Source organism: Lissotriton vulgaris, chromosome 1_2 (assembly GCF_964263255.1).
Source record: "Lissotriton vulgaris chromosome 1_2, aLisVul1.2, whole genome shotgun sequence".
Lineage (NCBI taxonomy): Eukaryota > Metazoa > Chordata > Amphibia > Caudata > Salamandridae > Lissotriton > Lissotriton vulgaris.
The window spans coordinates 162104971-162126577 of record NC_141686.1 but is presented as its reverse complement, the minus strand read 5'-3'; the positions used below and the strand labels follow the sequence as shown (position 1 = coordinate 162126577).

At 48.1% G+C, this 21607-nt stretch overlaps 1 protein-coding gene and 1 long non-coding RNA gene across 2 annotated transcripts in view; one reads left to right on the top strand and one right to left on the bottom strand.

Annotated features, from left to right (window-relative positions):
- The window catches only part of LOC147734747 (aldo-keto reductase family 1 member C15-like), a 364446-nt gene that overhangs the window by 223264 nt on the left and 119575 nt on the right, over positions 1-21607 (top strand). The window contains exon 7 of the mRNA XM_086953626.1: positions 4488-4653. Coding sequence (XP_086809752.1) covers positions 4488-4653 — 166 coding nt within the window. The remainder of the gene's footprint in view (positions 1-4487; positions 4654-21607) is intronic.
- LOC147734748 (uncharacterized) lies at positions 293-1190 on the bottom strand. Its single transcript, XR_015307605.1, has 3 exons — positions 1134-1190; positions 666-717; positions 293-421 (listed from the first exon to the last, which is right to left on the bottom strand). It is a non-coding gene; the product is annotated as an uncharacterized LOC147734748 (long non-coding RNA).

Sequence of the window (21607 nt, the reverse complement as noted above, 5' to 3'; positions counted from 1 at the left end):
GGGCCCACCGCAGTGGCATCGAATGTGCCCCGGGTGTGCTTCAATGCCAGATGACTGCGGAGCTGGTATGTTGCTGCGTGTGCAGTGAGTTGGGTGAGAAGGGTGAAGTTTAAAAGCTATACAGCTGGTCCCAGTACCCGAGGGTAAAATATTTTAATGAACTGGGCCTCTGTTAGCGGATAAAAGGCAAGTAGACGTTAATTGGAGTGCTAATTATGATCTCCAGCGTCTAGTGTGGTCTACATGTTTCAGCCAGTGCCTTATAGATATTATACTGGCTTTCCTCAGGACCGTTTTAATATGTGCAAAACGTGCAGATTAAAAAATAAAAATTAAATTATAGTGGTTGTGTTATCTTTAGGCTAAGTGAAGCGCACACTAAGGCGCTATAACTGTTAGAGGGGGATTCCCTCAAGCTTGACTACATATAACACATAGGACAAAGACAAGACGTACATGGTAGAGTCATATTAGAATGGTATTTGATATACCACATCATGTGCCGGCTTATAAGGTGGTGTGCGACCTATAATCGGCTACTGTGGGTTCATGCCATGGGCATGAAGCTGGTGAGGGTTTTAAAAACGAAACCGATGGTGGTGGTGGTGGGCTAGAGAGCGTATTTACAAGGTGAGGTACAGGTAAGTATAGTGCTAAGTCCTCACTCAGTTTTGTCTTGTAAAAAGCTTCATGGGTCGCCTGGCAGAGAAAGAGACCCTGTAAGAATAGTAACTTGGTCACAATGGGCCCGATTCACAGAATGAACTTAAGACTAAATCCTAAACTTACTACTATTTTAGTATTCACAGAATGCACTTACTACTTTTGGTATTCACAGAATGAACTTACTACTTTTGGTATTCACAGAAGTTAGGATTTTGTCTTAAGTTTGTCTTTAGACAAACTTAAGAAAGACTTAAGACAAAATCCTAACTTCTGTGAATACCAAAAGTAGTAAATTCATTCTGTGAACGCCAAAAGTAGTAAGTGCATTCTGTGAATACCAAAATAGTAGTACGTTTAGGATTTTGTCTTAAGTTTGTTCTGTGAATCGGGCCCATGATGTCCAACCTGTGGGGAGAAAAAGTAGTGGCTTACCCCATTCGTGGCTGTAGCGGTTCTATTTTACTCACGAGTGTTGCAGTCTGGTTCCTCCTTGGACCTATTCGTCCTTCCGCGGCGCCCGTTATGAGAGAGGAGGGCCGACCGGTCTCTATTTGTAGTTTAGTTAATTGGTTTCACCTGCATTTGGTGAAAAGAGAGGGAGGGATGGGTGCGCGCTGTTTGCATTGTCATGATTGGGCTTCAGCGCATGCGCCAGGGACTAGCGCGAGTTCTGCGCATGCGTGGCTATATTGCGCATGTGTATTGCACAAAATGAAGTAAAGTGTGGGCAAGTTATGGGCGGTTCGTGTTTTCAGCTCTTGTTATGCTGAATGTTGAAGTTAAGCATGTTGCTTGCCACGTTCGAGGTTGGTGAGGCTTATGACTTCGAGTCATTGTATTTCATGACTAAGACTTAAAATAAAAATAAAAGTGAATATTACCACGATGGGTGATAGTCCCAGCAAGGGCATGGCCAAACACGTGGGTAAGTGATGGCTGCTTATAAACGCACTGAAAAAGTGCGAGTGTATTTTTTAAGACCAGACCTGTCACTTTTAAGACCAGACCTGTCACTTTTGCGGCCATAGTTTGAAGCAATGGTATCCCTACCTACTACTATTGGGTGCCATAAAGACATTTTCTGTCTCTTACCACCAGGTTTTTTCTGACAGTGACAGAGAGAAAGAAAAAATATTAGACCATCCACTCTCCCAGGGCTGTCAGAGGAAGTCTTCCATCGGCACAGTTAACAGAAGCTGAATACTTATTGTAGCTGCCTGTAAATGAGTTGAGCCGACCGAGTGTTTGGGAGGCAGGATAATCTATCTCATTTGCAGCTGAGTTCCATGTCCAACAAACTATGGACTGGACCCTTAATGTGCTCCTACAAGAACTGAAAAGAAACCATTGTTTCCGGTCCCTCTAATCAAAAATATAACTTTTGTACAGTCTTTCCTCCCCACTTCAAGACATACATGTATACTATGTGATGTCTGTATGCATAGGCCCTCCTTACGAGTGACGTCTTGGGGACAGATTTACTTACAGCTCATGCAACACAGCACAATCAATCAATCAATCAATCATATCATTTGTAAATCGCACCACTCACTCGTGAGGGTCTCAAGGCGCTGGGGTGGGGAATGCTGCTACTGCTCGAAAAGCTAGGTCTTGAGAAGTTTTCTGAAGGTCAGCAGGTCTTGGGTCTGCCGCAGGTGGATGGGGAGGGTGTTCCTGGTCTTTGCGGCCCGGTGGGAGAACGATCTGCCGCCTGAGGTCGCTCTTCGGAAGAGGGGGACTGTAGCGAGGGCAAGGTCGGTGGAGCGGAGCTGGCAGGTGGGGGTGTAGAAGCTGAGTCGTCTGTTGAGGTATGTTGGTCCGGTGTTGTGGAGTGCCTTGTGTGCGTGGGTGAGGAGCTTGAAGGTTATCCTCTTGTTGACCAGGAACCAGTGCAGGTCTCTCAGGTGGGGTGTGATGTAGCTGCTGAGAGGGATGTCGAGGATCAGGTGTGCAGAGGCGTTCTGAAAGCGTTGGAGCCGGCTCATGAGTTTGGCCGAGGCTCCTACATAGAGTGCGTTTCCATAGTCCAACCTACCGCTGACAAGGGCCTGGGTGACTGTTCTTCTCGTTTCAGTGGGGATCCACTTGTAGAGTCTACGGAGCATGCGGAGGGTGTTGAAGCAGGAGGAGGAGACGGCGTTGACCTGTTTAGTCATGGAGAGGGTGGAGTCGAGGATGACCCCTAGGTTGGGTGCGTGGTCGGTGGGTGATGGAGCGGTTCCCAGTACGGTCGGCCACCAGGAGTCATCTCAGGCCGAAGGGTTGGATCCGAGGATGAGGACCTCCGTCTTGTTCGAGTTCAGCTTCAGTCGGCTGTTCCTCATCCATTCAGCAACGGCCTTCATTCCTTCGTGAAGGTTGGTTTTGGCGGTGTGGGGGTCCTTGGTGAGGGAGAGTATCAGCTGGGTGTCATCGGCGTAGGAAAGGATGTTGAGGTCGTGCCGATGGGCGACGTGGGCGAGCGGTGCCATGTAGATGTTGAACAGAGTTGGGCTGAGGGATGAGCCCTGGGGCACGCTGCAGTTGATCTCGGTGGCTTCGGAGCGGAAGGGGGGAAGGCGGACACTCTGTGATCAGCCGGAGTGGAAAGAGGTGGTCCAGTCCAGGGCCTTCTCTTGGATCCCAGCGTTGTGGAGGCGTGTTCGTAGTGTGTGGTGACAGACCGCGTCGAAGGCGGCTGACAGGTCCAGGAGGAGGAGGGCTGCTGTTTCTCCGTTGTCCAGTAGGGACTTGATGTCATCGGTTGTGGCGATGAGGGCAGTCTCGGTGCTGTGGTTGCTGAGGAACCGGGACTGGGAAGGGTCAAGGATGTTGTTCTCCTTGAGGTACTGGGTCAGTTGTTTGTTGACGGTCTTCTCGATGACCTTTTCTGGGTCGGGGAGCAGGAAGATGGGCCGGAAGTTCTTTAGGCCCTTGGGGTCCGCCTTGGGTTTCTTGAGTAAGGTGTTGATCTCGGCTACCAAAGTTGCTGTGCTACATTGCGTGTGAGAGAGAGAGAGAACAGGACAGTGCCCTATCTAAGGTATGTCACTGTCCTGCTCACGCTCTCTCACTGGCGCACAATCAGCCTGCCTCGTGACAGACTAGCACCATAGTGCAAAGGTGCCTGTGACATGCCTAGCTTAGGTTTTGTACTGGAAGGGTACCCATGAGGTTGCATGAGAACACCTATCTTCCACTTATGGAACGCTCCCGTGAAGCAAAGTAATGCAAGGCCTCAAAAAGCGCTGCTATGTGTTATGTTCAGGCAACTTCGTTTTGTGTTGGAAAGTAAGTTCGAAATAAATATTTTGCACCAGTTTACATCACTTTGGTGGCACAACCCTGGTGCATAATGGTAGTAAATCTTCCCCTTAGTTCTGATGGGGCTTGTGACAGCAATTACAGGCCATATCGGAAATAAATGTTTTATAATTTTACATAGAGATATTGGCTAGTGAACATTACTAAAATCTCTGTGTGAAATTGGGTAATTACCCGGAGACTTGTATCTATAATTGGTAATTGCCACAGTAATTCTGCATTTCTTAGTGGACTCTTGTAGTCTAACTCATAATGGGCAGGATCTTCCCCATGTGCAGTACTGACAGTACCCCAAGTATCAGTAATTCAGGGGGTGTGGAAAACTCCAGCATATTTTCCAGGCCGCTCAAAATGAGGGCCATGGTGTCATTAGACCACACCTGATCTATTTTAATAAGAAGTTGTTGTAGGATTGCTCATTTTCCTTACTGGATGTAATTTCTCTTGCAAGGAGAACATTAGCTGCACATAGAAATATCAAGCTCTTGCATGATTGCTCATTTCCCGTTCTCGTGCAGGGTTGATCCAAATTTGCCTGTGATCCTGGAAGACCCTGTACTCAAACAGATTGCCCAAAAGTACAAGAAATCACCAAGCCAGGTTGCCCTTCGCTACGTTCTCCAAAGGGGTGTTGTGGTTCTGGCTAAAAGTTTCAACCGTGAGCGCATTAAACAGAATCTGGAGGTAGGTGGAGTGTGGCTCAGGTAAGAGGCTTTTGTTCAGGTTGGTTGGTGTTATACTGAGTGGTAAATATTATGATAAGTGGCTACACACTGATTGTACAGTAGTTGTCAATTAGTTGCTGTAGTTAGTTGCATATCACATGCACCTTCACAGTCGGCTGCGCATCAAGTAGACTTATTATGACTGACACCAACAGGTCTGAGTCATATTAAGTCATTGCCAGGCCATGTAAATATGTTATACGTGACTCATAATCGGGTGGTGACTCCAGTCTGTATTTTTGAGATCGTGCCAGCTAGCAAGCCAACCAGCCACCCACTTGAGCAACGAGTAAGGAGGAGGAGGATGCCGCTCCGCTGCTCCTTGCGGGCAGGCTTCATCTTGAGCCCTCATAGAGCCCCCGTAGCAAGCAGAAAGCAATGAGCATAGGTGAGCTGCGGCTGGGAGAAAGCAAGGAGTGAGGAGCTGCGGGTGCCACATGTGAAGAGCGGCCCACAAGCTTTTCTCTCCCCTTTTTGGTGTGTGGTGGCAGCGGAGCCGCGAGGAGTACTTCGCTCACCTTCAGTGCATGGTGTGCGGCGGCGGGAGCTGCGAGCACCACCATTCCCACCAGTTCTGCCATTCCTGCTAATCCCGCAGGTAACGAGTTGCAGGAGCTTTGAGCAGAGCGCAGCCGGGAGAAAGCAGCCGCGTGCACCGTGGGAGGAGGTGAGGTGAGCTGCGGGTGCCACAAGTAAAGTGCGGCCCTGTGAGCTTCTCACCAGCCTTTCGGTGTGTGGCCGGTGCCGGCAGGCGCACTTCTCTCCCCTTTGGTGCACGGTGAGCACCACCATTTCCTGCCATACTTGCAGAGATCGAGGCAGCGGCAACAAATTAGTGCTGACTGACAGAGTGCAGAGTAGGGGACTCGTCGTGAGCCTTACCGGTGCGAAGGTGATGCATAGATTCTCGGCCTGCGGGCCCGTTGCGGTCCGCAAGAAGGCGCCTTGATGCGATGCAATGACGATGCGATGATCCGGTTGCGATGCGAGAAGATTGTACCCTTGATGCGGCGATGCGATGATGATGTGATGACGCCGTGGCAGCCTTGCTACGACTCTGTAATTTGGAGCAGCGACAGGCCCTGCGACAAGCTTCTCCGGTGATGCAGTGGCGACTCTCTCGATGGCGTCACGCTTCTCCGGTGATGCGACAGCAGGAAGCTTCGATGAACAGACGCTTCCAGGGAGATGCAGCGAAGTCTCGCCTCTCCGGCGTTGCGATGATTTCAGCTGCGGCGGCGACACGCTTCTTCTGGATGCATCTCGCTTCCAGCTCCCAGCGGCATGCAAGTGACTGGAGTCAGAATTCCCAGCAAGGAAATTCAGGAGGGAGCTGGAGGTGAAGTCTTTTGTCCCTGAGACTTCAGCAGGAGACAAGCACAGTTCAAGCCCGTAGAGAATATTCTGTAGATGAAAGACCTTACAACGTTCCTTCTCCTTTCCCTTGGCAATGAAGCAACCACTGCAGGCCAATCCAGCAAACAGCACATTGGCAGAGGGGTAGTCTCCTGCAGCTTCCTTGGTTCTTCTCCTTGGCAGAAAGGTTTCTTGTTCCAGAAGTGATCTAATTTCTTGGGAGCAGGATCCCAATACTTATACAATACTTATACCCCAAAATCCTTTGTTCTCTGAAGGCAGAGAGGCCTCTGCCTAGTTCAAACCAGTTCCTGAGCACTTTGTTGACATGACTCTCTTCTTCCTTTCACTGTGCAGGGCAGAGACATCAGCTGCCCCACAGGAGGTGGGGCCAGCACAGGGGAGGGGAGATACAGCTCTGGAGCACTCTGTTGACATGATTCCTCCTCTCCTTTCACAGTGCAGGGCAGAGACATCAGACAAGCCACAGGGGGTGGAGCCAGCATTGTAGAGGGAAGGCCCAGCCCTTTTCAGGTCCCAGGTGCGACTCCTCCCTCCCATCTAGATGCAGATCTCTCTATTCACCACTTGGCTGCCCAAGCCTGTCTCCTGGAATTCCCCAGCCCTGTCACACACAAACCCAGACAAGGAATACACAAATCAGCAGAGGCGGCCTCAAATGGTTAGGCAAGCAAATACCTGCTTTCTAAAAGTGGTATTTGCAAACACAGAATATTAAAATAAACTTTACTAAAAGATGTACTTTATTATTCTGAGTTCAGGCATACTAAATATTAAAATAAACTTTACTAAAATATGTACTTTATTATTCTGAGTTCAGGCATACTAAATTCGAATTTCAAATGGGGGTGAGGTCGCACACTACTCACACACCGGCGGTGTCGCCCCTAAGGACTCTGGTCAATGTAGTAAAGTGTTTGCGATGCATCATCTTTCGATCTTCTGCTATCTTCGCTGTCTTCGCCATCCCTGGACACGTGTTTCTGGGTATTACCCCTCATCAGCAGGGATAGGCCGTGTACTGGGGTTGCCGATGGCTGCCAATATCTGCCAGGTATAGTACCACTCAGGCGCGTAGGTGCGGGATCCCAGGCTCGTCAGCCCACTGCTCACGGGAGCTTTAAAGTTACAAATGGGGGTGAGGTCGCACACTACTCACACACCGGCGGTGTCGCCCCTAAGGACTCTGGTCAATGTAGTAAAGTGTTTGCGATGCATCATCTTTCGATCTTCTGCTATCTTCGCTGTCTTCGCCATCCCTGGACACGTGTTTCGGGGTATTACCCCTCATCAGCAGGGATAGGCCGTGTACTGGGGTTGCCGATGGCTGCCAATATCTGCCAGGTATAGTACCACTCAGGCGCGTAGGTGCGGGATCCCAGGCTCGTCAGCCCACTGCTCACGGGAGCTTTAAAGTTACAAATGGGGGTGGGGTCGCACACTACTCACACACCGGCGGTGTCGCCCCTAAGGACTCTGGTCAATGTAGTAAAGTGTTTGCGATGCATCATCTTTCGATCTTCTGCTATCTTCGCTGTCTTCGCCATCCCTGGACACGTGTTTCGGGGTATTACCCCTCATCAGCAGGGATAGGCCGTGTACTGGGGTTGCCGATGGCTGCCAATATCTGCCAGGTATAGTACCACTCAGGCGCGTAGGTGCGGGATCCCAGGCTCATCAGCCCACTGCTCACGGGAGCTTTAAAGTTACAAATGGGGGTGGGGTCGCACACTACTCACACACCGGCGGTGTCGCCCCTAAGGACTCTGGTCAATGTAGTAAAGTGTTTGCGATGCATCATCTTTCGATCTTCTGCTATCTTCGCTGTCTTCGCCATCCCTGGACACGTGTTTTGGGGTATTACCCCTCATCAGCAGGGATAGGCCGTGTACTGGGGTTGCCGATGGCTGCCAATATCTGCCAGGTATAGTACCACTCAGGCGCGTAGGTGCGGGATCCCAGGCTCGTCAGCCCACTGCTCACGGGAGCTTTAAAGTTACAAATGGGGGTGGGGTCGCACACTACTCACACACCGGCGGTGTCGCCCCTAAGGACTCTGGTCAATGTAGTAAAGTGTTTGCGATGCATCATCTTTCGATCTTCTGCTATCTTCGCTGTCTTCGCCATCCCTGGACACGTGTTTCGGGGTATTACCCCTCATCAGCAGGGATAGGCCGTGTACTGGGGTTGCCGATGGCTGCCAATATCTGCCAGGTATAGTACCACTCAGGCGCGTAGGTGCGGGATCCCAGGCTCGTCAGCCCACTGCTCACGGGAGCTTTAAAGTTACAAATGGGGGTGGGGTCGCACACTACTCACACACCGGCGGTGTCGCCCCTAAGGACTCTGGTCAATGTAGTAAAGTGTTTGCGATGCATCATCTTTCGATCTTCTGCTATCTTCGCTGTCTTCGCCATCCCTGGACACGTGTTTCGGGGTATTACCCCTCATCAGCAGGGATAGGCCGTGTACTGGGGTTGCCGATGGCTGCCAATATCTGCCAGGTATAGTACCACTCAGGCGCGTAGGTGCGGGATCCCAGGCTCATCAGCCCACTGCTCACGGGAGCTTTAAAGTTACAAATGGGGGTGGGGTCGCACACTACTCACACACCGGCGGTGTCGCCCCTAAGGACTCTGGTCAATGTAGTAAAGTGTTTGCGATGCATCATCTTTCGATCTTCTGCTATCTTCGCTGTCTTCGCCATCCCTGGACACGTGTTTCGGGGTATTACCCCTCATCAGCAGGGATAGGCCGTGTACTGGGGTTGCCGATGGCTGCCAATATCTGCCAGGTATAGTACCACTCAGGCACGTAGGTGCGGGATCCCAGGCTTGTCAGCCCACTGCTCACGGGAGCTTTAAAGTTACAAATGGGGGTGGGGTCGCACAATACTCACACACCGGCGGTGTCGCCCCTGGGATCCCGCACCTACGCGCCGGAGTGGTACTATACCTGGCAGATATTGGCAGCCATCTGCGACCCCAGAACACTGCCTATCCCTGCTGACGAGGGTTGATAACCCGAAACACGTGTCCAGGGATGGCGAAGACAGCGAAGATAGCTAGATCGAAAGATGATGCATCGCGAACACTCTACTACAATGACCAGAGTCCTTAGGGGCAACTTCGGCAGGTGTGTGAGTAGTGTGCGACCCCACCCCTCTTTGTAACTTACAGCTCCCTTGAGCAGCGGGCTGACGAGCCTGGGATCCCGCACCAACGCGCCGGAGTGGTACTATACCTGGCAGTTATTGGCAGCCATCGGCGACCCCAGAACACTGCCTATCCCTGCTGACGAGGGTTGATAACCCGAAACACGTGTCCAGGGATGGCGAAGACAGCGAAGATAGAAAGATCGAAAGATGATGCATCGCGAACACTCTACTACAATGACCAGAGTCCTTAGGGGCAACTTCCGCCGGTGTGTGAGTAGTGTGCGACCCCACCCCTCTTTGTAACTAAATTCGAATTTAGACCATGTTCCCTGAGTCAGTTAGGGTTATAAGAATATAATAGTCCAACTGCCCATTCTGGCCTATTTGAACAGGTAGCCTTCAATATGGAAAAACGAAAATGGCTGTAATAGAACATGCTACACACATCAGAGCATGTCCTACCTTATACCTACAATGCACCCTGCCCTTGGGCCTACCATAGGGGTGTCTAACATGAAGCAAAGGGAAGTTTAAGGGACTGGCAAGGGGCTGCACTTGGCCAAGTCGACATGGCAGTGCTAGACTGCACACAGGCCTTGCAATGGCAGGCCTGAGACACACTTTACAAGCTGCTTCTGTGGGTGGCACAACAAGTGCTGCAAGGTGTGGCAGGGTATACTCAGACAAGAGTCCCTTTCTCATTGCACCATCAGGATTCAAGCAAGCCGGGCCGAAGACGGCTGAAATGCCAGAAGCCGGTCCCCGGTAGCTTGTCTCCTTTCTGGTGAAGAATTGGCTTGGTAGTTTAGTCTGCCCTGCTCCCATGATGCACTGGGCCAGGGACAGACTGATTTGCATATAGCCAGGTTCTGAGCTGGTAATGGTGCAGTGAGATAAATAACGGTGATGAATCAAGCCCTGATCTTTGGACTGGGTAAGAGTGGTCTGCTTAATTCAGACACTCTGTTCATCACCACCCCCTTTTCTGAATCGTTTTTGGCCACTATAGGTGTGGCAGGGTATACTCAGACATGAGTCCCTTTCTCATTGCACCATCAGGATTCAAGCAAGCCGGGCCGAAGACGGCTGAAATGCCAGAAACCGGTCCCCGGTAGCTTGTATCCTTTCTGGTGAAGAATTGGCTTGGTAGTTTAGTCTGCCCTGCTCCCATGATGCACTGGGCCAGGGACAGACTGATTTGCATATAGCCAGGTTCTGAGCTGGGATAGTGCAGTGAGATAAATAACGGTGATGGATCAAGCCCTGATCTTTGGACTGGGTAAGAGTGGTCTGCTTAATTCAGACACTCTGTTCATCACCACCCCCTTTTCTGAATCGTTTTTGGCCACTATAGGTGTGGCAGGGTATACTCAGACATGAGTCCCTTTCTCATTGCAACATCAGGATTCAAGCAAGCCGGGCCGAAGACGGCTGAAATGCCAGAAACCGGTCGCCGGTAGCTTGTCTCCTTTCTGGTGAAGAATTGGCTTGGTAGTTTAGTCTGCCCTGCTCCCATGATGCACTGGGCCAGGGACAGACTGATTTGCATATAGCCAGGTTCTGAGCTGGGATGGTGCAGTGAGATAAATAACGGTAATGGATCAAGCCCTGATCTTTGGACTGGGTAAGAGTGGTCTTTTAATTCAGACACTCTGTTTATCACCACCCCCTTTTCTGAATCGTTTTTGGCCACTATAGGTGTGGCAGGGTATACTCAGACATGAGCCCCTTTCTCATTGTACCATCAGGATTCAAGCAAGCCGGGCCGAAGACGGCTGAAATGCCAGAAACCGGTCCCCGGTAGCTTGTCTCCTTTCTGGTGAAGAATTGGCTTGGTAGTTTAGTCTGCCCTGCTCCCATGATGCACTGGGCCAGGGACAGACTGATTTGCATATAGCCAGGTTCTGAGCTGGGATGGTGCAGTGAGATAAATAACGGTGATGGATCAAGCCCTGATCTTTGGACTGGGTAAGAGTGGTCTGCTTAATTCAGACACTCTGTTCATCACCACCCCCTTTTCTGAATCGTTTTTGGCCACTATAGGTGTGGCAGGGTATACTCAGACATGAGTCCCTTTCTCATTGCACCATCAGGATTCAAGCAAGCCGGGCCGAAGACGGCTGAAATGCCAGAAACCGGTCCCCGGTAGCTTGTCTCCTTTCTGGTGAAGAATTGGCTTGGTAGTTTACTCTACCCTGCTCCCATGATGCACTGGGCCAGGGACAGACTGATTAGGTCTCGGCTAGAAGCGAGCGAAGCTCGCTCTCGCCAGAGACCTTATTGTTAGAGGCTCAGCTTCCCAGGAGGACAGCACTGGCCGCGCGCGCTGATTTGTTAAGGCCACGCGCACGAGAACGCGCTCGCGGCCAGGTGCTGTCCACCTCGAAAGCTGCCTACATTCCTCGTGCAGGGCGGGCCGCCGCGCTGCCTGCGGCGACCCGGAAGCATTGCCGGCCAAACCGGAAGTAGGTGCTGTCCTGCAGAGCATTGCTTTTCAACTCTGTGCTCCTCATTGCCGGAGACGGCTTTTCATTAAATACTCTTGTAGAACTACTTTCCACACTCCTAAACGCTTTCGTGAGTCGGCCCAATATAATTGCTTCTGCTTTGCTGCGTAATTGTTGTAAATCATTTATGTCAAAGAAGGTCTACTTGTAAAAGATTCGATACGAATCTAGAGGCCATTGTTTTATGCAGATTGAAGTATTTCCGGGTGACAAGAGTGAGCCCGCTAGTCTACTAGCCATTAATTCCAAACATTGAGCTGACTTTCCCCTGGTTCTGTAATTTTTCTTCTGCCTTTTTTTTACATCCATGTTTCCAAGAACTCCTTTACTACTTTAGACCCGCAGACATCTGTTTACAAAAAAATAGGATGGGGCAAATTTGCGTAATACAGATGACCTGCTTGACGATTCATGGGCGACAGTTCGCCAAAATGCTAAATGTAGCGGAAATGACATCACACGCCCTTTTACCATCAATGATGTGACAGGACTAACCATTTGTTCCAGCTTTAGATCCTTAGTAGCATTCCATTTGGAGCCCAAACAACAGGAAGTAAACAGGGCTCTACAGCCTTCTCAGATCGGGCTTCAGTTGCGGCTGTTTGCCAAACCTATTATAGTTTTTCTAAAAGAGGGCTTCGGAGGAATATTTCTCTCTCACCACATTATTTACTGTTAGGTGTATTATTCCTCCAGCAGTGCTTCCATTGCAGTGCAAGAGGTATAGGCAGAAAATATGTTTCATCTCAAAATTAAAATGAATCCACACACCTTTGTCAAATTTAATTAATCAGTGAGTAGTGAGTGCACGGTAGTGAGTGGTGAGTGCAGAGCGCAGAGTAGTGAGTGCAGAGTAGTGAGTGCAGAGTAGTGAGTGCAGAGTGGTGAGTGCAGAGTGGTGAGTGCAGAGTGGTGAGTGCAGAGTGCAGAGTGCAGAGTGCAGAGTGCAAAGTAGTGAGTGCAGAGTGCAGAGTAGTGAGTGCAGAGTGCAGAGTAGTGAGTGCAGAGTGCAGAGTAGTGAGTGCAGAGTGCAGAGTAGTGAGTGCAGAATGCAGAGTAGTGAGTGCAGAATGCAGAGTAGTGAGTGCAGAGTAGTGAGTGCAGAGTAGTGAGTGCAGGTGCAGAGTGGTGTGTGCTGTTGAGTGCAGAGTGCTGTGTATTGGCAATGTAAATGACAATGCCATTTATTTATGATTTAAAGAAAAAAAAAGAAATGTCATGAGCAATGCCAATAGCTATACCTTTAATGATGCCGAGACCATTGCATTGTAAATGCTTGTTTGCATATAGCCAGGTTCTGAGCTGGGATGGTGCAGTGAGATAAATAACGGTGATGAATCAAGCCCTGATCTTTGGACTGGGTAAGAGTGGTCTGCTTAATTCAGACACTCTGTTCATCACCACCCCCTTTTCTGAATCGTTTTTGGCCACTATTGGTGTGGCAGGGTATACTCAGACATGAGTCCCTTTCTCATTCCACCATCAGGATTCAAGCAAGCCGGGCCGAAGACGGGTGAAATGCCAGAAACCGGTCCCCGGTAGCTTGTCTCCTTTCTGGTGAAGCATTGGCTTGGTAGTTTAGTCTGCCCTGCTCCCATGATGCACTGGGCCAGGGACAGACTGATTTGCATATAGCCAGGTTCTGAGCTGGTAATGGTGCAGTGAGATAAATAACGGTGATGAATCAAGCCCTGATCTTTGGACTGGGTAAGAGTGGTCTGCTTAATTCAGACACTCTGTTCATCACCACCCCCTTCTCTGAATCGTTTTTGGCCACTATAGGTGTGGCAGGGTATACTCAGACATGAGTCCCTTTCTCATTGCACCATCAGGATTCAAGCAAGCCGGGCCGAAGACGGCTGAAATGCCAGAAACCGGTCCCCGGTAGCTTGTCTCCTTTCTGGTGAAGAATTGGCTTGGTAGTTTAGTCTGCCCTGCTCCCATGATGCACTGGGCCAGGGACAGAATGATTTGCATATAGCCAGGTTCTGAGCTGGGATAGTGCAGTGAGATAAATAACGGTGATGGATCAAGCCCTGATCTTTGGACTGGGTAAGAGTGGTCTGCTTAATTCAGACACTATGTTCATCACCACCCCCTTTTCTGAATCGTTTTTGGCCACTATAGGTGTGGCAGGGTATACTCAGACATGAGTCCCTTTCTCATTGCAACATCAGGATTCAAGCAAGCCGGGCCGAAGACGGCTTAAATGCCAGAAACCGGTCGCCGGTAGCTTGTCTCCTTTCTGGTGAAGAATTGGCTTGGTAGTTTAGTCTGCCCTGCTCCCATGATGCACTGGGCCAGGGACAGACTGATTTGCATATAGCCAGGTTCTGAGCTGGGATGGTGCAGTGAGATAAATAACGGTGATGGATCAAGCCCTGATCTTTGGACTGGGTAAGAGTGGTCTGCTTAATTCAGACACTCTGTTCATCACCACCCCCTTTTCTGAATCGTTTTTGGCCACTATAGGTGTGGCACGGTATACTCAGACATGAGTCCCTTTCTCATTGCACCATCAGGATTCAAGCAAGCCGGGCCGAAGAAGGCTGAAATGCCAGAAACCGGTCCCCGGTAGCTTGTCTCCTTTCTGGTGAAGAATTGGCTTGGTAGTTTAGTCTGCCCTGCTCCCATGATGCACTGGGCCAGGGACAGACTGATTTGCATATAGCCAGGTTCTGAGCTGGGATGGTGCAGTGAGATAAATAACGGTGATGGATCAAGCCCTGATCTTTGGACTGGGTAAGAGTGGTCTGCTTAATTCAGACACTCTGTTCATCACCACCCCCTTTTCTGAATCGTTTTTGGCCACTATAGGTGTGGCAGGGTATACTCAGACATGAGTCCCTTTCTCATTGCACCATCAGGATTTAAGCAAGCCGGGCCGAAGACGGCTGAAATGCCAGAAACCGGTCCCCGGTAGCTTGACTCCTTTCTGGTGAAGAATTGGCTTGGTAGTTTAGTCTACCCTGCTCCCATGATGCACTGGGCCAGGGACAGACTGATTTGCATATAGCCAGGTTCTGAGCTGGGATGGTGCAGTGAGATAAATAACGGTGATGGATCAAGCCCTGATCTTTGGACTGGGTAAGAGTGGTCTGCTTAATTCAGACACTCTGTTCATCACCACCCCCTTTTCTGAATCGTTTTTGGCCACTATAGGTGTGGCAGGGTATACTCAGACATGAGTCCCTTTCTCATTGCACCATCAGGATTCAAGCAAGCCGGGCCGAAGACGGCTGAAATGCCAGAAACCGGTCCCCGGTAGCTTGTCTCCTTTCTGGTGAAGAATTGGCTTGGTAGTTTAGTCTGCCCTGCTCCCATGATGCACTGGGCCAGGGACAGACTGATTTGCATATAGCCAGGTTCTGAGCTGGGATGGTGCAGGTAGATAAATAACGGTGATGGATCAAGCCCTGATCTTTGGACTGGGTAAGAGTGGTCTGCTTAATTCAGACACTCTGTTCATCACCACCCCCTTTTCTGAATCGTTTTTGGCCACTATAGGTGTGGCAGGGTATACTCAGACATGAGTCCCTTTCTCATTGCACCATCAGGATTCAAGCAAGCCGGGCCGAAGACGGCTGAAATGCCAGAAACCGGTCCCCGGTAGCTTGTCTCCTTTCTGGTGAAGAATTGGCTTGGTAGTTTAGTCTGCCCTGCTCCCATGATGCACTGGGCCAGGGACAGACTGATTTGCATATAGCCAGGTTCTGAGCTGGGATAGTGCAGTGAGATAAATAACGGTGATGGATCAAGCCCTGATCTTTGGACTGGGTAAGAGTGGTCTGCTTAATTCAGACACTCTGTTCATCACCACCCCCTTTTCTGAATCGTTTTTGGCCACCATAGGTGTGGCAGGGTATACTCAGACATGAGTCCCTTTCTCATTGCACCATCAGGATTCAAGCAAGTCGGGCCGAAGACGGCTGAAATGCCAGAAACCGGTCCCCGGTAGCTTGTCTCCTTTCTGGTGAAGAATTGGCTTGGTAGTTTAGTCTGCCCTGCTCCCATGAAGCACTGGGCCAGGGACAGACTGATTTGCATATAGCCAGGTTCTGAGCTGGGATGGTGCAGTGAGATAAATAACGGTGATGGATCAAGCCCTGATCTTTGGACTGGGTAAGAGTGGTCTGCTTAATTCAGACACTCTGTTCATCACCACCCCCTTTTCTGAATCGTTTTTGGCCACTATAGGTGTGGCAGGGTATACTCAGACATGACTCCCTTTCTCATTGCACCATCAGGATTCAAGCAAGCCGGGCCGAAGATGGCTGAAATGCCAGAAACCGGTCCCCGGTAGCTTGTCTCCTTTCTGGTGAAGAATTGGCTTGGTAGTTTAGTCTGCCCTGCTCCCATGATGCACTGGGCCAGGGACAGACTGATTTGCATATAGCCAGGTTCTGAGCTGGGATGGTGCAGTGGGATAAATAACGGTGATGGATGAAGCCCTGATCTTTGGACTGGGTAAGAGTGGTCTGCTTAATTCAGACACTCTGTTCATTACCACCCCCTTTTCTGAATCGCAAGCCAACCAGCAGCATTTGATTTACAAGCCCTGGACACGCATGCTGAAATGTACTAGGGGCTGACAGTGAATCAAATGACCCAATCATGGAATAGCCAATCAGTACATTAATTTAACATAGGGAGCACATGTACTGTGGCACTGATTAACAGTGGCACAGTGCCCGAAGCATAAATCCAGCCAATATATATCAAAACAGAGGAGGCAATCCAACAAAAATGGAAGGGAGACTCACGCCAATGATGTCAGGTCTAACAAGCATCATCGCCAATGAAGGACTTTACTCTGTGTTAAGGGGGACAGCGTGCAATCAACCAGGGGAAAACTCAGTTGTGAAGCTAAGAACTTACAACTCCTACATAAAAAGCTTGTTTGATCAAAAGTCAGTCCACTATACTGGGTCAAAGTGCAGTGCCATGCAAGGCACACGGACTGGTCCAGGAGGCCAGCCCCCACAACAGCACTTCCAATAGAATAAAGGCGGTTTGTCACCTGAACAAGAATAGAACATCGAGTAACAACACATATCTGTCCATCGTATCATGGAATGTAGCAGGGCTAAGATTCTTTAGCTGTAACGCCGCATGTATGTATCTCCGAGCAAATTACATTATGTGTTTACAAGAGACGTGGGCTACTGAACCCCTAATCCTCCCAGATTTTTATGAGCTGCACACGCAGCTATAAAATGGAACATCTTTGGGAGAGCAGCTGGAGGGCTCTCAATTTTTATCAATCATGCTCGTAAATTATAGGTAACATCACTAACAACATACACTCCCAACTTGCAAGCAGTGCTGATCAGCAGATTTAAAAACAACAATATCTCAATAAGTCTTTTGATAATTATTTGTTATGTCAACCCCGCCACACAGCAAGAAAAGCAAGTACTAAAACATTAACAACAAAAACGGACCACCTTATCAATAAATATGCCTGACACCTTCCAATCATTGTCGGGGACATGAACACCAGGCAGTTGGGGCACGTAAAAATGGAGCTTCCAAACAAAACAGAATCGGCTCCTCTGCAACGGCTCCATCGCTTGCAAAATATGGTTTCCGCCCATTCCATTAAAAAAACCTATTCCCACCTTCAGGGATAAGTCAACAATTGACTACATTTTTATCTCTGAGACCCTGCTAACATATTTTAACGACTTTGAAGTGGGAAATAGGGATGAGAGTGACCACAGACCACTGAGGGTATCTCTTGATCTAAATGGGAAATCCGCAAAACAACCGGGAACACTGGGTGCCTCAACAGGAGAAGAGCACCCTGAAGTATTGAGCAGAATAAAATGGACCACAAATCTAGGCCCAAAACTCTCTGAATGGATCACACACAAAGAGTTGAGCCAAACAGGGAGAAGTTTGGCATCCCCCTTGGAGCTCTGGAAAGCATTACTTGATTAACTAAAAAACGTTCTCCGGAGTGTTAGTAGTAGCCCCAAAGCACAGGACTCCTACCCACAAATCCAATCATTACAACTAAAACTAAGGGCCTTAGCGGAAACCAAGTGGAGTCTTTCAAAGGCCTTGAAGGCAAGAAGAAAAGGAGCTACAAATCCCCACACATAGGAAATAAAAGTGCTTCGCAGGGAAAACAGGAAGAAAATATGGGACATACAATTAAAGAAAATCGAGGCAGAGTGGATGAAAATATTTAACCTTTTCAAAGAAAAGTGTCACATCCAACTTTGGAGATACATCAGACAAATGATCCACACCGGTCAGAGCAAGGAAAACGGGGTGCAGCCTCCGAGTGGGTCAAATATGTAAAGCTACTGTTTACAACAGAACAGAACACGTCTGATACCCAATCACAACAAACTCCTCTGGTAACCCATGAAGATGGCAAAACTCCCGCTATCACCAAGGATGAGATATTCAACAAGATTAAAAAAATGAGGTCAGACGGCACGCCAGGTCCCAAAAGAGTGTCAGCGGCAGTGTTTAAAGTCACTCATGGATTCTGGGCGGACCAGTTAACACCACTTTTCAAGTATGCATTTGAAACTTCCACCTGGAAAGTCTCAATACTCTTCCTGATTCACAAAAAAGGGGACTGCACGAAAGCCGAAAATTATTGGTTCTTTTAGATATAGAAGCAAAAGCATATGCAAGAGTATTGTTGAAGGAACTTGAAACCTGGGTAAAAGATCATAATATTCTTCCATTCTGGTTTCAGGCCCGAAAGCTCCACCATAGACAACATTCTAATCCTGGGATACTTGTTACTACGTGCGACCCAGCCATCACAATTACCTTTGTTTTGTTGTTTCGTGGATTACAGTGCAGCTTTCGACCGAGTCAACCTCGGGAAGCTATGGGGAAAACGTGTCAACTGGAGTATTCCACAAAAACTGTTAAAGGCAATAATTGCTCTCTATGAAGGGACCTGGGTGCGAATTAAAACCAGCCAAACATCAGTAACAACTAAGGTCCCAACCAACAATGGCCTAAAAAAAGGGTGCTTCTTGCCCCTTTACTTTTTAATATCTATACTGCCGAATTGGGAAAAGCCCTGGTGGGGGCAAACCTACTCATACCAAGGCTGGGGGACGAGCGGCTCCAAATTCTCCAATATGCTGATGACATAGTTATTATGGATCACACCAGGACAGGCCTACAGAAAGCCTTAGAAGCTCTGCACAGATTCAATCAAAAGAATCACCTGCTGGTGAATCAGGAGAGGACTAGGATAATAGTCTTTGGGAAGTACCATCGAAAGAAGTCAGCTCAATGGCGCCTAGGTGATTTGCAAATCAAAACCTGCAAAGCTATAATTATTTGGGTCTCATGCTTTCGGAAGGGGACAAACCATCAGCCCATTTGAAACACTTAAGAAGTTAGGGGGCCGACATTATCAGTAGCCTAAGAAGTCTCAATCGAAGACTACCCAGCCCGACTGCTGAACCTATTCTGAAAGTCTTGAAAGTAAAAGTAGTGCCCTCCATTAACTACGGCCACCTAATCTTTCCTGGTGCTCTCACTAATTTCCTCATGAGCCACTAAATCTCGGTATACAAGAAAGTATTAGGCATCCCACGACAGGCCAGGAGAGCAAGAGTAAGGCTGGAGCTGGGACTCACCCGACCGGACATTACCTGCTCACGGGACATTTTATAATATTACATTAGTACCTTGCGAGCTACAGCGACATCTTTGAAAGCGCAAATTAAAATAATCTTCAAAGAACGTGGATCCCCATGGCAGGTGCAGTTGACAGCAGCCACAAAACTGTTAGAAATAGATGTGCAAAATGTGCACAACTCAAACATTCCAGGTGCTGTATGGAAACGATCAGTGAGACAAGTCAAGAAAATATCACATGAAAGGGATCTGGAAAGCTTACACCATCAATCCAATCTCTCATCATTTGATGCCTCCAACATATTGGTAAACCCACACCCTTATTTTGAACAAGCACTGACTGTCCCAGCCCGGAAAAAAATCACTTATATAAGACTTCTTGCATTGCCCATTGTGGACTTTAACCAAGGTTGGGCCAAGCAGGACAATTTAGCCGCATGTCGTCTCTGTAATTACCATCAGAAATCCTGGCTCCATCTGCTGTGCTGTTGTCCTAAGTTAGCCAACGAGAGGCACTGACTAGTTCTTCCAGTTTGCAGAGCTCAGGGTCTTGTACGATGCAGGGAAGTCTCATACTTGTGTTTCTCTGCTAAAACCGCTCAAACAGTCGCGCAGCTGGGGAAATTTACAGAATCAATTTGAGCCGCACTGACGCTGAAAATAGAGTTACAAAAAGAAACCAGTCGGCTAGCAAGCAAGAGAGACTCTGGCAAACCTCACTTCTAAGTCTAATGCATTTGCACTTTTTTTTATTACCAGATTTTGATATCAGTTTTAAAGGTTTTATGCCCCATCAGATTGTAGTAACATGTGTGGGATTTTAATAATGATAGCATATTGTAATGATTTTAAGTAATTGAACAATAAAGCTTAATAATAATAAAAAAGTTATACGTTGTGATTGTCTTTGTGGTGTAGTGTATGTAGTGGGCAGTCTTGCGTCCCAGGAATAGAATCTCTTTTGGGCATAGAGCAGCATGCTTTGAAAACGTGTTAATTGCCAATGTGGTTGGCTAATAAAATTAATAACTAATGATACAAGAGAATTAAAATTCTCAGAAAATAATCAGTTGAATGGACGTTAAGATCCCAAATCAAAAAATGTCTTAAAGTACCCCAGTTAAGGAGAGGCAGGCACTCTGCTGATGCCTTTACATATGACATCACAGATCACATCACCAATGACATCATTGAAGATGCAAATAATTGCACTTTTTACATCGGTTTGTCGATAGTGCGTATCATTTGTGGGGACATCTAGATGTTGAACTGCAGCATTACAAAAAAACGTTTCATTTATTTGAGGATATCTATTACGAGGGAGGCAGCAAATATCCTTCCCATCTAATCTCTACAAGGACATGTAATTGCTGCAAGCTGTACTGCTAAGAAAAATCCAATGATTTAGATTGCCGAAGGTAAAACAGCAATTTGCTAATTGTCTCTTGTTGCATAAAATGTAGTCCTTTAATTTGGTGCTACCACACAGTGGTACTCCAAAGCTGGTCCCTTACCACGCCTTACGGCCGTGCCAGTCCCATGCATTACAGCCTTTCACCTTCACTTGATACCTGTAAGGATATGTACATGTTTGAAGTGTGGCTACTGTAGCCATTCCACTCTATGTAATATTTGCAAAGGTATATACAGAGAAATATACACATCTAACTACCAAAGACAGATACACAAATTAACTCTATGGGCCCGATTCACAGAACTAACTTAAGACAAAATCCGAAACTTACTACTTTTGGTATTCACAGAAGTTAGGATTTTGTCTTAAGTTTGTCATAAGACAGACTTAAGACAGACTTAAGTTAGGATTTTGTCTTAAGTCTGTCTTAAGTTTGTCTTAAGACAAACTTAAGACAAAATCCTAACTTCTGTGAATACCAAAAGTAGTAAGTTTAGGATTTTGTCTTAAGTTAGTTCTGTGAATCAGGCCCTAAGTACCTTGTGTACTCATATGAATAAACACACCCAAAGAAGGAAGCACACATGCATGCACACACACATAAACCTTACATTTTCATGGTATTTAAAAAGCCAGAGAGACCAGTAACTGCTATAGTCCAGGAGTTCAGTGCATAGACTCGAGTTTGGAGGTGTTCTAGAAGGATACTAGGGGGCATAAGGAGGCAGAGGGGCATGATTAAATGGTAGTGCTTTTCTTTATTAAAAGAAAGGTCTTTCTGCAGAAGAGGCAGAACGATTTGTATGGTGGACACAGAGAGGTAAGCAATTTTATC